Source organism: Mus musculus, chromosome 4, assembly GCF_000001635.26.
Source record: "Mus musculus strain C57BL/6J chromosome 4, GRCm38.p6 C57BL/6J".
Classification (NCBI taxonomy): Eukaryota; Metazoa; Chordata; class Mammalia; order Rodentia; family Muridae; genus Mus; species Mus musculus.
This window is the reverse complement of record NC_000070.6, coordinates 133624802-133638017: the sequence shown is the minus strand read 5'-3', so window position 1 is coordinate 133638017 and position 13216 is coordinate 133624802. Positions and strand designations below refer to the sequence as shown.

Genomic DNA, 13216 nt, shown 5'->3' with positions numbered 1-13216 from the left:
GGGTCTATGGGGGCCATACCTAGCCATAGCATAATGCAAAATACATTTAGTCCAATTTCAAAAGTTTCCAAAGTCTATAGCAGGCTCAACAATATTAAAAGTCCAAAGTTCAAAGTCTCTTCTGAGATTCATCAAATCATGTAACTGTAATACCCTATAAAATCAAAATAAAAAAGTTGATCACATACCTCCAACATCACAGGATATATATTATCATTCCAAAACATCATAGTGAGGAAATACTGGACCAAAGCAAGACCATAAACCAGTTGGGCAAGCTTTAAACTCTGCATCTCCATGTCTGATGTCCAACTCCTTTCAGCTTTGTTGACTGTAACACACTTCTTTCTCTTGGGCTGGTACCACTCCCTGTTAGCAGCATTCCTCTGCAGGTATCCCAGAGCCCTGACATCTCAGAAATCTTAGGGTATCCAAGGCAACTTCAACTTTATAGCTTCTTGTTCCAATGTCTGGGATCCACACATGACCTTCTGGGCTCCTCCAAAGGGCTTGGGTCGCATCTCCAGCTCTGCCCTTTGTAGCACCATAGATTCTGGTTGACTTCACTCCACTGCTGATGCTGCTCTTGGTGATCATCCCATGGTACTGGCATCTCCAATACGCTGGGGTCTTCTTCTGTAACTAGGCTTCACCGATAGCCTCTCATAGGCTCTCTTCATGGTGCCAAGCTTCAGCTTCTTTGCATGACCCCTTCAGTCCTGGGCCATCAACTGTAATTGAGGCTGCACTTTCACCAATGGCTTTCCCTGGCCTCTCACAGTGCCGAGCATCAGCTGCTCTTCATGACCCCTTTGTGCCTTCAAAACCAGTATCACCTGGATGACCCTTACACATTACCAAGTCCAGCCACAGCACGAGATACAACCTTGACTATCTCTGGAACACATTTTTTTTTTCTTTAAAGTTTTTTTTTTGTTTGTTTGTTTGTTTTCGAGACAGGGTTTCTCTGTGTAGCCCTGGCTGTCCTGGAACTCATTTTGTAGACCAGGCTGGCCTCGAACTCAGAAAAAGATTTATTTATTTTATGTATATGAGTAGACTGTAGCTGAACAGATGACTGTGAGCCTTCATATGGTTGTTGAGAATTGAATTTTTAGGACCTCTGCCTGCTCCAGTCAACTCTGATCACTCAGTTCCCGCTCACTCTGACCCAAAGACTTATTGTTATACATAAGTACACTGTAGCTGTCATCAAATCCCTTTACGGGTGGTTGTGAGCCACCATGTGATTGCTGGGATTTGAACTCAGGACCTTCAGAAGAGCAGTCGGTGCTCTTACCTGCTGAGCCATCTTACCAGTCCCGGAACACAGTTTTTTGTGTGATCTCAGAAAACACTTCCCAGAAGATTTCACCTCAGTGATGCTGGTCTCTTCTTAGTCACCACTAACTTCTTAGCTCCAGGTAACCAACATCAATTGTCCCAATAGTTTCCTTCTCCTTTTGATTATAAAGTATAATGCCAGAGACACATGGCTGAAGCTGCCCAGTTCTGCTGCTTGCTGGAGCTGGAACATGACCCCCTTGTTTTGTTGTATTATCACCAGTTTTCTGTTTTCCAACTCCTTCACTGCCTAAGGTTGGCTGTCCTGGAACTTGTTCTGTAGGTTGATCTTAAACTCAGTGATCTACATGGCTCTGTCTCCTGAATGCTGGGATTAAAGATGTGTAGCACCATGCCTGGGCCTAAGCTTCTCATGGCTAATGTTTCTTAAGATCTGGATCAAAAGCCTGTGCCTTCCAGCCTCAAGATCTGGATCACAGGTGTGGCCTCCATTTCTGGATTGCAGTTCATTTCAGAGGTTGTCAAGTTGACAACTGGGAATAGCTGTCACAATTCACCACCCCTTGTCTACTTGACACAAATCATATCTCATATCCAAATGAGAAAATAACCAGGTAATAATGCCTACATATAACTATCCCTTGTTCGACTGCAAAAGCATAAACAGTGGGGGCTGGAGAGATGGCTCAGCGGTTAAGAGCACTGACTACTCTTTCCAAGGTCCTGAGTTCAAATCCCAGCAACAACATGGTGGCTCACAACCATCTGTGATGAGATCTGATGCCCTCTCCTAGTGTGTCTGAAGACAGCTACAGTGTACTTACATATAACAATAAATAGTAAATAAATCTTTTTTTTAAAAAAGCATAAACAGTAAGTTTAGCTGGGTGGGGTCTTGTTCCCGCATCACCACTTCCTTGATCTGTTTATCTCCTTGAACTCAGGATTCAGCCTGACTTCACTTCCTCGAACCATAGGTTTTGTATTTTTCCTTTTTAAGCTTGCTCCTTTTCATCAAAACACTTATCATAAAGAGTGAACATGGGCTGGTGAGATGGCTCAGTGGGTAAGAGCACTGACTGTTCTTCTGAAGGTCCTCAGTTCAAATCCCAGCAACCACAGGGTGGCTCCCAACCATCCATAATGAGATCTGACGCCCTCTTCTGGTGTGTCTGAGGACAGTTACAGTATACTTATTTATAATAAATAAATAAATCTTTAAAAAAAAGACCTCTCTGCCACCATATTTATTTAAAAAAAAAAAGTGAACGTGGGGGCTGGAGAGATGGCTCAGAGGTTAAGAGCACTGACTGCTCTTCCAAAGGTCCTGAGTTCAAATCCCAGCAACCACATGGTGGCTCACAAACATCTGTAATGGGATCTGATGCCCTCTTCTGGTGTGTCTGAAGACAGCTACAGTGTCCTCATGAGTGAACTTAGTAACCACACAACAGAATTTATATCAGGCTGTTTTGAGATTTCCTTTGCTAATGCAATTAATCTAAATGTCTTCTTCACTTTAGCCTCAGGCGGATTCTTCAGACAAGGGAAAAAAGCAGCCACATTCTTCACCAAAATACCACAAAAACAGTCTCTAGGCCACGCATTAGCAGTCTTCTCCTCTGAAACCTCCTGAGCCAGGCTTCCAGAGTTCAAATACCATCAGCAACAAAGTCTCCCGTATCCCTACGAGGGTGGCCCATTAAACCCCACAGAAAGCACTCCACTGCTTTCCAAAGTCCTAAGATCCACATGTCTCCAAACAAAAGCATGGTCAGGCCTATCACAGCAATACCCCACTTCTAGTACCAACTTCTGTCTTAGGGTTTCCATTACTGTGAAGAAACACCATGACCAAGGTAATTCTTATAGAGGAAAACATTTAATTGTGCTCTCATTACCTGGGCCAAGCATATTCAAACCATCACAGTGGTTAAGAGTACTTGCCGAACAATCATGGGTGCCCCAGTTCAGACCCCAGCATCTACCTAACCATTTAGGTATCTTACAGTGAACTTCGGCTCTGAAGGATCTGAGACCTTCTTCAGGCCTCCATGCATACGTAGGCCTGCCCTCTCGGTCTCCCCACGTGCACGTTCAGTCACACAAACACAAATGATCTGTCTTAGGGCAGGTGGAGCAGCTCAGTGCTAGAGACAGGGGTTGCCCAGCTGGTGAGGTCCTGGGTGGGATACTCAAGTATCCCAAAAGCAAAACAATCCCTGTTCTTTTGTTTTGTTTTTCGAGACAGGGTTTCTCTGTGTAGCCCTGGCTGTTCTGGAACTCACTCTGTAGACCTGGCTGGCCTCGAACTTAGAAATTCGCCTGCCTCTGCCTCCCAAGTGCTGGGAGTAAAGGCGTGGGCCACCATAGCCAGCTAGCAATCCCTGTTTTCACAAATGGATGCTAAACTCTCCTTGTCAGGTTCAGGAAGTGCACAAGTCCTTCAGAGAAACCTCGCTGGTGAGCCACTGCAATGAGCTCTAGTAACTTTGGGTGGAGTTTCAGCAAAACTCCCAGGCCTCCAGTCACATCACGAGAAATAAGTTCCACCATCAACTTGAATGGTTTGCAAGGAGGCTGGACCCCATTTGCTCCAGATAAGACTGCCTGATTTAGCCCTATGAGCTTTGGGGGTGATGCATGTAAAAGAATTTGCTAAAATATTTCTGGACTTCCGACCTGAGTCCTAGAAAATATAGTGTGCGCGTGTGTGTGTGTGTTTTCAGCTGAAACAGGGACTCACTTGTAGCCCAGCTCGTTGCAAATTCACCTTGGACCTTGGCCTGAAGGTCCTTGAACCCTACTTGTCTCAGTCACCAGGAGTTAGCCCACCCCAGTTCCTGGTTGGTTAGGTCTGTTGTGAAAACACCCACCTGAAAAAAGTTTGGGGCCCTTAGGCATGATCTCCATTTGGGGATTATCTAGAACCCAGGGTTGAACCTAGGACAGCAGGGAGGGAAAGACTAAAGGATATTTCACTCACACCCCTTTAGACACTCGGAACTTTCAAAGCACCCTTACCAGCTTGCCCTCAGAGGTGGGCGAGCCTGGAGTGCCTGAGCTGTCCCCTGAATCTCTGACTCCTAAGGCAGGGTCTGAGAGCACCGGCAGCTGAGGGAGCCCTGGAGGCCGCATCTGCAGAGCCCGGGCTGGGCGCAGGAGGCGCTGCGGAGCGAGCCGGGGGCGGGGCGGCAGCGGAGAGGCCAACCCGAGCGAGCCTGCCTGCCCGCCCGCCAGCGCCGCGCGCGCCGCCGCCACCTCCGCTGCTCGGCCCGGTCCCGGAGCGGCCGGGCGCGGAGCCGAGGCCCGCGGCCGGCCGCATGAAGGACTGCGAGTACCAGCAGATAAGCCCCGGGGCCGCCCCGCCGCCCGCCTCCCCCGGGGCGCGTCGCCCCGGCCCCGCCGCGCCCCCTGCTCCAAGCCCCGGGCCCGCGCCTGGCGCGCCGCGCTGGAGCGGCAGCGGCAGCGGCAGCGGGAGCCTGGGCCGCCGGCCCCGGCGTAAGTGGGAGGTGTTCCCGGGCCGCAACCGCTTCTACTGCGGAGGCCGGCTCATGCTGGCCGGCCACGGCGGCGTCTTCGCGCTCACGCTGCTGCTCATCCTCAGCACCACCATCCTCTTCTTCGTCTTCGAGTGAGTTCGCCCACCCCCACCCCGGCACTGCGTCCCCGGCCGCCGCTCCTTCCCCGCCCGCATCCGTGAGCCCTCGGGCCTCCGCCCGCCGCCCCGGAACCCCGGAACCCCTTCTCGCCACCCGGACCTTGGGTGCCCCGCCCGGGTCACCAGCTTTTGCCGGGTCCCTCAGGTCCACCTGCGGTCACTCACTGGCTGGTTCTTGCCTATCCCAGGCTCTTTCTGACCCTTCTAGGCGTCTTTCATTCCTGTCCTCAGACAAGTAAGTTTTTGTGTCCTTTGGCTGTGGACACCCTACCATGAATTTTTCTAGGCGTCCTCTCAAGTCCCTCCAAGGTTCTACAGGGTCCTGGCTCCCACACCCGCTTTCCCTCAGTCATGGTCACCCTAGGCCCGGAGGCAGTCCTCCCTAAAGCATCTCTGGGCCTCTCAGACAGGCCCTTCTCTCTCCAGCACTTTCCTTAGTTTCTCCAAAGCTTCTTCCCGACGCTCTCTTAGCTCCCTAGTCCTCTAGGTGTCTCCCACCCTGCCCTGTCTCTTTCCCCTCCGGACACTCTGCATCCCTCGGTGGCGGTCCACCACCGGGACAGCGGGCGGCATCAAGATCCTTTTCAGGAAAGAGACCTGAGTGCTTTCACACGGCCTGTCTTATTTGCCCCTATGGGCTTCTGACCTTTTCCCAGTGACCTAGGGTTGGCCTACACTGTAGCTCCGTTTTAGGACTGAAGGATGGAGGAGTGGCTGCTTATAGTTTTCTCGGGCCACTCATGCATCCAAAGTTTCCACCCACCCTCAGCCTCTAGCTGGAGTCACTTGCCCTGTGACTCCTTGAGGGCACATACACCCCCACTTGAACGCACCCGGGGTGAGTCCCACCTTTCCCTCCTACTTCTTCCTATTGGTTTCTTTTATTATTCATTATGGTTAAGAACTCCATCTCTGGCTCCAGTCCCAGCTCCACCTCCCACTAATTGTGTGGCCTGCAGGCAGTCATTTTACGTTTCCAAACCTCAGTGCCCTCACCTGTAGAATGGGGACTTTAATAGTACCCACCCCCGACAGGGTTCTATTGAGATTGGTCATGCTTGCAAGCCTTTAGCTTTTTTTTTTCCAGATATATTCATTATTTATTTATTTATTCTTTTTCGTCCAAGCTTCTAGCACTTGATGTTGGCAGCTATTACTTCCCCGGGGTTGGGGGAGGGGGGCACGCATGTCATGATGAGGCTGTCTGAAAGACCAGTTCTCAGATCACTTTCCAGGACCTGGATTATGTCTCTGTAACTACAAGGTGAAGACATCCTTCCTTTCCATCCTCCCCCAAAATGCTCTGCCCTTCCACTGGATCAGGACAGGAAAAAGAAAAAAAAAAGTTCAGGGTGGTTTACACAGAGGAGCACTGGGATCCCAGCCTGAACCTCGGGCCAAGTTTCGTTTTCACCTCGCTATGACTATGGCTTCTTGGGTGCTGTGGAAATGTTTTTTCCAGAGCCCTGAGGCCATTCTCTGTGGTGCTCACACCCAGGGTTATGGCCCAGGCAGGAGGAAGGCGTGCTGGCTGCTCTATACTGCTTTTGGACTTGGGTATCTTCCTAGTGGTACTGCGCTGCCCGGAGCCAGGAAGGAAGGATTCCTGCGCTTAGCGAGAACAGGCCAATCACCTTGACTTTTCTCTCCTCTTGTTACTTGGGTGGCAGCTTTGGGGACAGGGTTTGGTGACATCCTATAGTCCTGCTGGGTGTTTTGGGGTTGCTCGGTGGACACACCTTTAGTGAGGACAGGGTTGGCAAGAAGTGCTCACTCCTCATTGCTCTGGGAAGGTACTTGGCTCTTGGGGGAGGACCTTTCCTACTGCGAATCGTTTTGCTTCCCTGTTGGCTGGGAAGTTGCATCACACCCTACCAGGCGTCCCAGCTTCTACCACACTTCCCATTCCACACAGCAGACATAACCCCTGGACATCAGACTTCTGGCTCCCGGTTCTCCCTCTCAGTTAGAGCCCCGGCTCTGATGTTGGCTTCCTGTGGCCTCGGCACCCTCTCGTCCTCCTGCCCAGTCGTCTTCTGCCCAGTTGTCCTCTCAAGTGCACTGGCCTGCTGGCTTGCTCCTGCCTCAGGGCCTCTGGAGCACCCTCATGGTCCACTTATTTTGATCTCTCCCTGCCTGCCTGTACTATACGTATACACTTGATTGGCCATTTCGTGCCTGTGTTTTCTTCAAGAACATAGGAAATCTGCACAGTGCTGTGCATTTAGTGCCTAGAGCCAGTTTAAGGGATACCTATGGTCAGTGCTCAACACTGCAAGTGCACGGATCACTCGCTGGGAGTGTGGAGATGCCAGCTTGTAATTGGCACCCTGACTGGGTGACCTTGAATCTAGCAGAGGAAATCAGAGCCTAGATCTTGCTGTTGGTGTTGCCCGAGGGCTCTACAAGTCCCAGGCTTTATTCCCCAGGCGCCTGCTTGTGTGAGAACTAGGTGAGCTGTCCAGCATAACACTAGGACCTGGCTGGTTCTGTTGGGGGGTTGGCCATGAAGAAATGTGTTGGGCAGAGGGTAGCCCACTAGGAGCCCTTGGCTTTGGCAGGCTCTGGTCCTGAGGAAAGGCCTCCGCAGGCTTCAGAAGCAGTGTGCAGATGGCCTGGTTTCACTCCCTGCCTCTGTGGACCCCTGGAAGGATGGCTGGCTCCTAGCCTCCTGATAGATGCATCTCCCAAGCTGCAGCCCCCACTCTGTCGAATCCCCTCCAGCTTTAGTGGGAAGGCAGGGGCTGGCTGCAGTTGGTGCCGTGAACATCACAGTGAACGCTCCTGACCTGCATTGCCCACATTGTTTAAACTTCTGGAATGTCTTCATCTGTGAAGTTTTTTTTGGAGCATAAATAAGGTCAGAGGGGGGGGGGCTGGTGAGATAGCTTAGTGGGTAAGAGCACCCGACTGCTCTTCCGAAGGTCCAGAGTTCAAATCCCAGCAACCACATGGTGGCTCACAACCATCCGTAACAAGATCTGACTCCCTCTTCTGGAGTGTCTGAAGACAGCTACAGTGTACTTACATATAATAAATAAATAAATAAATAAAAATTAAAAAAAAATAAGGTCAGAGGGTCACCGTGAAGATTCGAGAAATGCATGTAAAGTGCACAGCAGCGTATCTGGCACATAGTAGCTATCTGTATGTCAGGCATTTCGTTAATTAATTTTGAGACAGGATCTCACTCTGTAGTTCTAGCTGGCCTCAAACTCACAAAGATCCACCTGCCTGTGTTTCTGAGTGCTGGGATTAAAGGTGTGGGTCAGTGTGCCCGGCAGAATGAATGCTTTTAAGGTAGCGTTATTGTTTGTAGCCCAGACTGACCTCAAACTGCCAGGCTCTCAAGTACCACCATTGTAGGCATGCAGCATCATGTCTGGCTTATATGGCAGGTATTGATTTGATAGTCATTATTATCATTATTGTTAATGGTTCTTACTTGGAGCTGCTGGGGGTTGAGCTCGGTGCTTTGTGCGTGGTAGACAGCATTCTACCACTGAGCTGTATCCCCAGCCTGTAAGGGTTATTTATAGTGACTGATTGACGAGGGCAATATCTAGCCCAGAGCAAATCTTCAGAAGATAGCAGGAGATGACTTAGTGATAAAGCGCTTACCTACTGTGCACAAGGTTTGGTCTGTAATACTGAATAAAAGATGTGGTAGCTACTTCCTCTCCATGAGGGGAGCACGATTTGTTTGATAGCTATTTCCTGGGCAAGGGATGCTGTCTGCGTCCTCAGAGAAGCTCATTACTTAGCAGGGTAAAGGCAAGCAACATATTCGCAGACAAGCAGGGTTTGGTTTTGTTTTGTTTTGACAGGATCTTTCTCTATGGTCTTGGCCAACCTGGAATTCAGTGTATAGACCAAGTTGGCCGAGGACTCACGGGGATCTGCCTGTTTCTGTCTCCAGAGTGGCTGGGATTGAAGGTGTGAGGTGCCATACCTACCCACCCAGCTGAGGTCCAAACCCAGGGCCTAACAAGTGCTCTATCACTTGCACTAAGTCTGCAGAACACAGCACCCTGTGTGGCAGGCCCTGTTTACTGGGCTCTTTTTTTTTTCTTTTTAGTTTATAAGCCACTCGGTAGCTCATGTCATATGTATAGCCATTACTCCTAAAAAAGGACTCAGTAAATATTTGTGGTGCAACTGACTGAATGACTGAGTGACTGACTGACTTAGTGACTGACTGAATGAATGAATGACTGAATGAATGAATGACTGAGTGACTGACTGACTGACTGAGTGATTGACTGACTGACTGACCGACCAACTGTGTTGACATTGCAACATTGCCATGGATGGTTGGTTACTCAAGGGACAGCCCCCTTAATAGCTTCCTGAAGTGCTGTGTCTGCTAACTGGATTCTGAGGCTGCCCCAAGTGTGGGGATCAGGTCTGGAGAGATGGCTCAGTGATTAAAAGCACCTGCTACTCTTTTAGAGGACCTGGTTCAATTCCTAGCATCCATAGGGTGTCTCACAACCATCTCTAACTTTCATTCCAGGGCGTCCCACACCTTCTGGCCTCTTTGGTCACCAGCTATACATGCGATACACAGTCAGACGTGCAGGCAAAAACACTCATTCACAGAAATTATTAATATATTTTTTTAAATGCTTAGAACCGAGTTGGACATAACGTTGCTTTCACATGATGTCCTAACTCTTGGGGCTGAGGTGGGAAGATGGCTTGTGACCAGGGATTCAGAGCCAGCCCAGGTAGCCCCTTTTTCTGTTTCCATCTCTGTCTCTGTCTGCCTGTCAATCTGGTTTTTAATTACATTCCATTTATTTTTTATGCGTGTGCGTGTGCCCTGGTGCGTATGTGCAGGTCAGAGGTCACCATATGGGGGTCATTCTTTTCAATTCATCATGTGGGTTCCAGGACAAACTCAGGCCAGCATGGTCAGTAGTGCTTTTACATGCCGAAACAGCTCACTGGCCTGTTTTTGTTTGTTTGTTTGTTTGTTTTTGTTTTTACATTTTGGGGACAGAGTTTCATATAACCCAAGCTGGCCTTGAACTCACTATGTAGCAAGGATGGCCTTAGACTGCTGACTTTCCTGCTTGGACCTTCTGAGTGTGCGTACTGCCACAAAAAGAGGCTAAGTATGGTGGTCCATATGTATTTGGGAAGTAGAGGCAGAAAAATCAAGAGTTCAAGGCCAGCCTGAGCTACTTAGAGGGTTTCAGGTCAGTTTGGGCTCTCTGGTAAATTCTGGAGGCAGGAAGGGATGAAGGAAGAGGGGCCTGCCTGCCAGGGTAGAGTGACGGAGAATATCTGTAGATCTCAACTGCCATTGGAAAAAGTCCGGGATTGACTAGTAATGTCTGCCCTGGGCACTTATTGGGAGCGGCTGCACTCACCTCCAGCGGGCACTTTAGGGAGAGGCTCTTTTCTTTTCTTTTTTTTTTTTTTAAATGTTTATTTATTTATTATATGTAAGTAAGTACACTGTAGCTGTCTTCAGACACTCCAGAAGAGGGCGTCAGATCTCGTTACGGATGGTTGTGAGCCACCATGTGGTTGCTGGGATTTGAACTCAGGACCTTCGGAAGAGCAGTCGGCGCTCTTAACCGCTGAGCCATCTCATCAGCCCCCGAGAGGCTCTTTTCTAGAAGGTACTCTGTGGGGCAGTAGCGGGGAGCCTGGAGTAACCTGAACTCTCTTCTTTCCTAGCTGTCCCTACCTGGCCCGCACACTGACCCTGGCCATTCCTATCATCGCTGCCATCCTCTTCTTCTTCGTCATGAGCTGTCTCCTGCAGACCAGTTTCACGGACCCTGGCATCCTGCCCCGGGCCACCATCTGTGAGGCCGCTGCCCTGGAGAAGCAGATCGGTGAGGCTCTTACTCCTAGTCCTGCCCGCAGCGTCCCGCAGCCTGGCTTTCTCCTGTGCCGCTCTGCTAGGAATTACGGATGTAGCAGTGAGCGAAGCAGGCTGTGACTGACACTGTGACAGGGGGAGACAGACAGTGAGCAAGCAGGCAAATATGTAAGCAAGAAATACTGGCAGCCAGCACTGAGCTGAGTGCTTCTGGGGTGCCTAGCATGCTTTAAGCCGCCTGTATGCCTGACTACTTAATCTCCATAAGCCAGCGAGGTCAATACTGGTACTCTCTTCCTATTCATTCATGAAATGAGACACAGAGAGGTTAAGTACATGGTTCAAGATCACACAGCTGAGGCCGGGCAGTGGTGGTACACGACTTTTATCCCAGCTCCGAGGGGGCAGGAGGCAAGTGGATCTCTGTGAGTTGGAGGCCAGCCTAGTCTACAGAGCAGGTTGCAGGACAGTCAGCGCTACATATTGAGACCTTGTCTCAGAAAAACAAACAAATAAACAAAAGATGGCGCGGGAAGTGCACAGACTGTGATGTGCTTTCGGACAGCAGTTGGCCTGAGCCCCTGCTCATAGAAATTTATGTACGTTTTTTTCTTCCACTCCAGATTAGGTCTCATGTAGTCTAGGCTGGCCTTGAATTCAGTATGTAGCTGAAGATGCCTTCATTTAAGTGCTGGGGTTGTGGGACCTCCCCCACCTTTGGCTAAACATTTGTGTACTCCTTATTCACTCAATCGTGAGACATTTATTGAATGAACCCTGCTGTGCACTGTGAGCTCTTCCAGATGCTGTTGACGAGGAATGAAAGAAAACCACAGTAACCTCTGTCCTCCTGGAGGTCGAGGTGACATGCTAGGGTACGAGGAGGACAGTGACAAGTAAGTAGGATGTTAGGGAGGAGGCACAGGACTAGGGAAGGCCCAGGAAGGAGGTAGCCTCTGAGCAAAGAGGCCCAGATCTGGGCAGGGGAGCAGGCCAGGGCGCAGCATAGGGCACGGCCTACATCAGGACAAGCCCTGGATGCTGTGGTGAGAAGAAAAGTGTCCATCCACAGAGCTAAAAGCATAGAGGAAGGAAAAGCTGGGTACCCAGAAAGAGCCTGTCTCCCTGGGCCTCTGGGTAACCAACCCTTTATTCTTCCCAGAGGAGAGAGCTGAGCTCCAGGCCCAGAGAGACCTTCATCTCCTCTGGCCCCACCCCAGCTCCTTCCTGCTGAGAAGTGACTCGGATGTTTGTACACCTCCAGGGTTTCCGGTCATGGTTGGCTCGTCGCCCTAAGAAGGCAGTGTTCACACAGGCGTTTAACCACCTAGCTGGCCTGGTGAGATCTGGTGACGTGCAAATGTCGGAGCCCAGCCATGTCTAATCCCAGGAATCGTTTTTTGCTGAGTCTGGAGCAGCTCAGGGGGTCCCAGGAGGCTACCTCTCCACTTTGCCTGTTCATACCACCTCCTCTGCCCAGGGTGGGGCGGGGCAGCCACACTCGTGGTCTTCCGCTAGAAACTGGCTTCCTTCCCCCACCCCACCCCCCAATCTACATCCTCTGACTGTGACCTGAGTTTGAGAGCAGCCACTGGGTTCACCTTCCCTTCAGTCAAGCTAACCCTGCAGCAGGGTTATGGTACGATTCAGCCGGACACAGAGGCCTGGCTGCCTGGAACCCCCTGGCTTCTGAGCTGCTAGGTCAGAAACAACAGTGAGCTCCATGTTTGTGGAGAGCTTGACTGTGTGTCTAATACTGTCCACGGTTAGTCCCACCGGTCTTCACATCTGCCCACGTGCGTGGGGGCGGGGTGGTGATCCCATTGGCCAGATGTGCCAATGCAGTCTCCAAACAAGGGGCCGAAGGGAAAGGGAGAGGAGACGGCCGTCTCCCCACACTCCGGGCTTCCTGTGTAAGGATGGCAAATGGGCACCTCCCTTGAATCCTTCATCAACACTTTAGTGTGAGTTCGAGGCCAGTCTGGTCTACAGAGTGAGTTCCAGGACAGCCAGGGCTATACAGAGAAACCCTGTCTCGAAAAAAAAAAAAAGAAAAAAAGAAAAAGAAAAGAAAAAACACTTTAGTGTCCTGTAACCTGGGCCAGACCTTCTATGACACAGCCCCACGTGCCTTCTTCCCTTTCTGTTCCTGGCCTCATGGCGGTCATGACGAAATTGTTCTTCACTGGGGTGTATGGGCAAGGGAGATAAGGACGTGGATGTGTGGTTCACCTCATCACTGTGCAGGGAGTTCTGGGTGTTAGCTAAAGAAAGGGGTGGGTGGAAGGATGATGAGGAATGGGGGGGCTCCTGGAGGCTGCCCCTGCTGCACTGGGGACCTGGGAGACGGTTTGGTGTCTTCCCAGGAGGACATGGCGGGGACATGCAGTCCAGTGCTGGTTCTACACGCT

The 13216-nt window shown here is 50.6% G+C and overlaps 1 protein-coding gene across 8 annotated transcripts in view; it reads left to right on the top strand.

The window, feature by feature from the left end:
• The first annotated feature begins 4527 nt into the window (after window positions 1-4527).
• Zdhhc18 (zinc finger, DHHC domain containing 18) overlaps window positions 4528-13216 on the top strand; it is a 28937-nt gene continuing 20248 nt past the window's right edge. For 7 of the 8 annotated variants that reach the window (XR_390767.3, XM_017320305.2, XM_006539018.2 and 4 more), the window contains exons 1-2: window positions 4528-4939; window positions 10658-10818. Coding sequence is in view for 7 of the 8 variants with exons in the window: in XM_017320305.2 (XP_017175794.1) it covers window positions 4629-4939; window positions 10658-10818 (472 nt within the window). In the remaining variant the exon portion in view is untranslated. The remainder of the gene's footprint in view (window positions 4940-10657; window positions 10819-13216) is intronic. The other variant, NM_001017968.2, reaches the window with a different exon arrangement.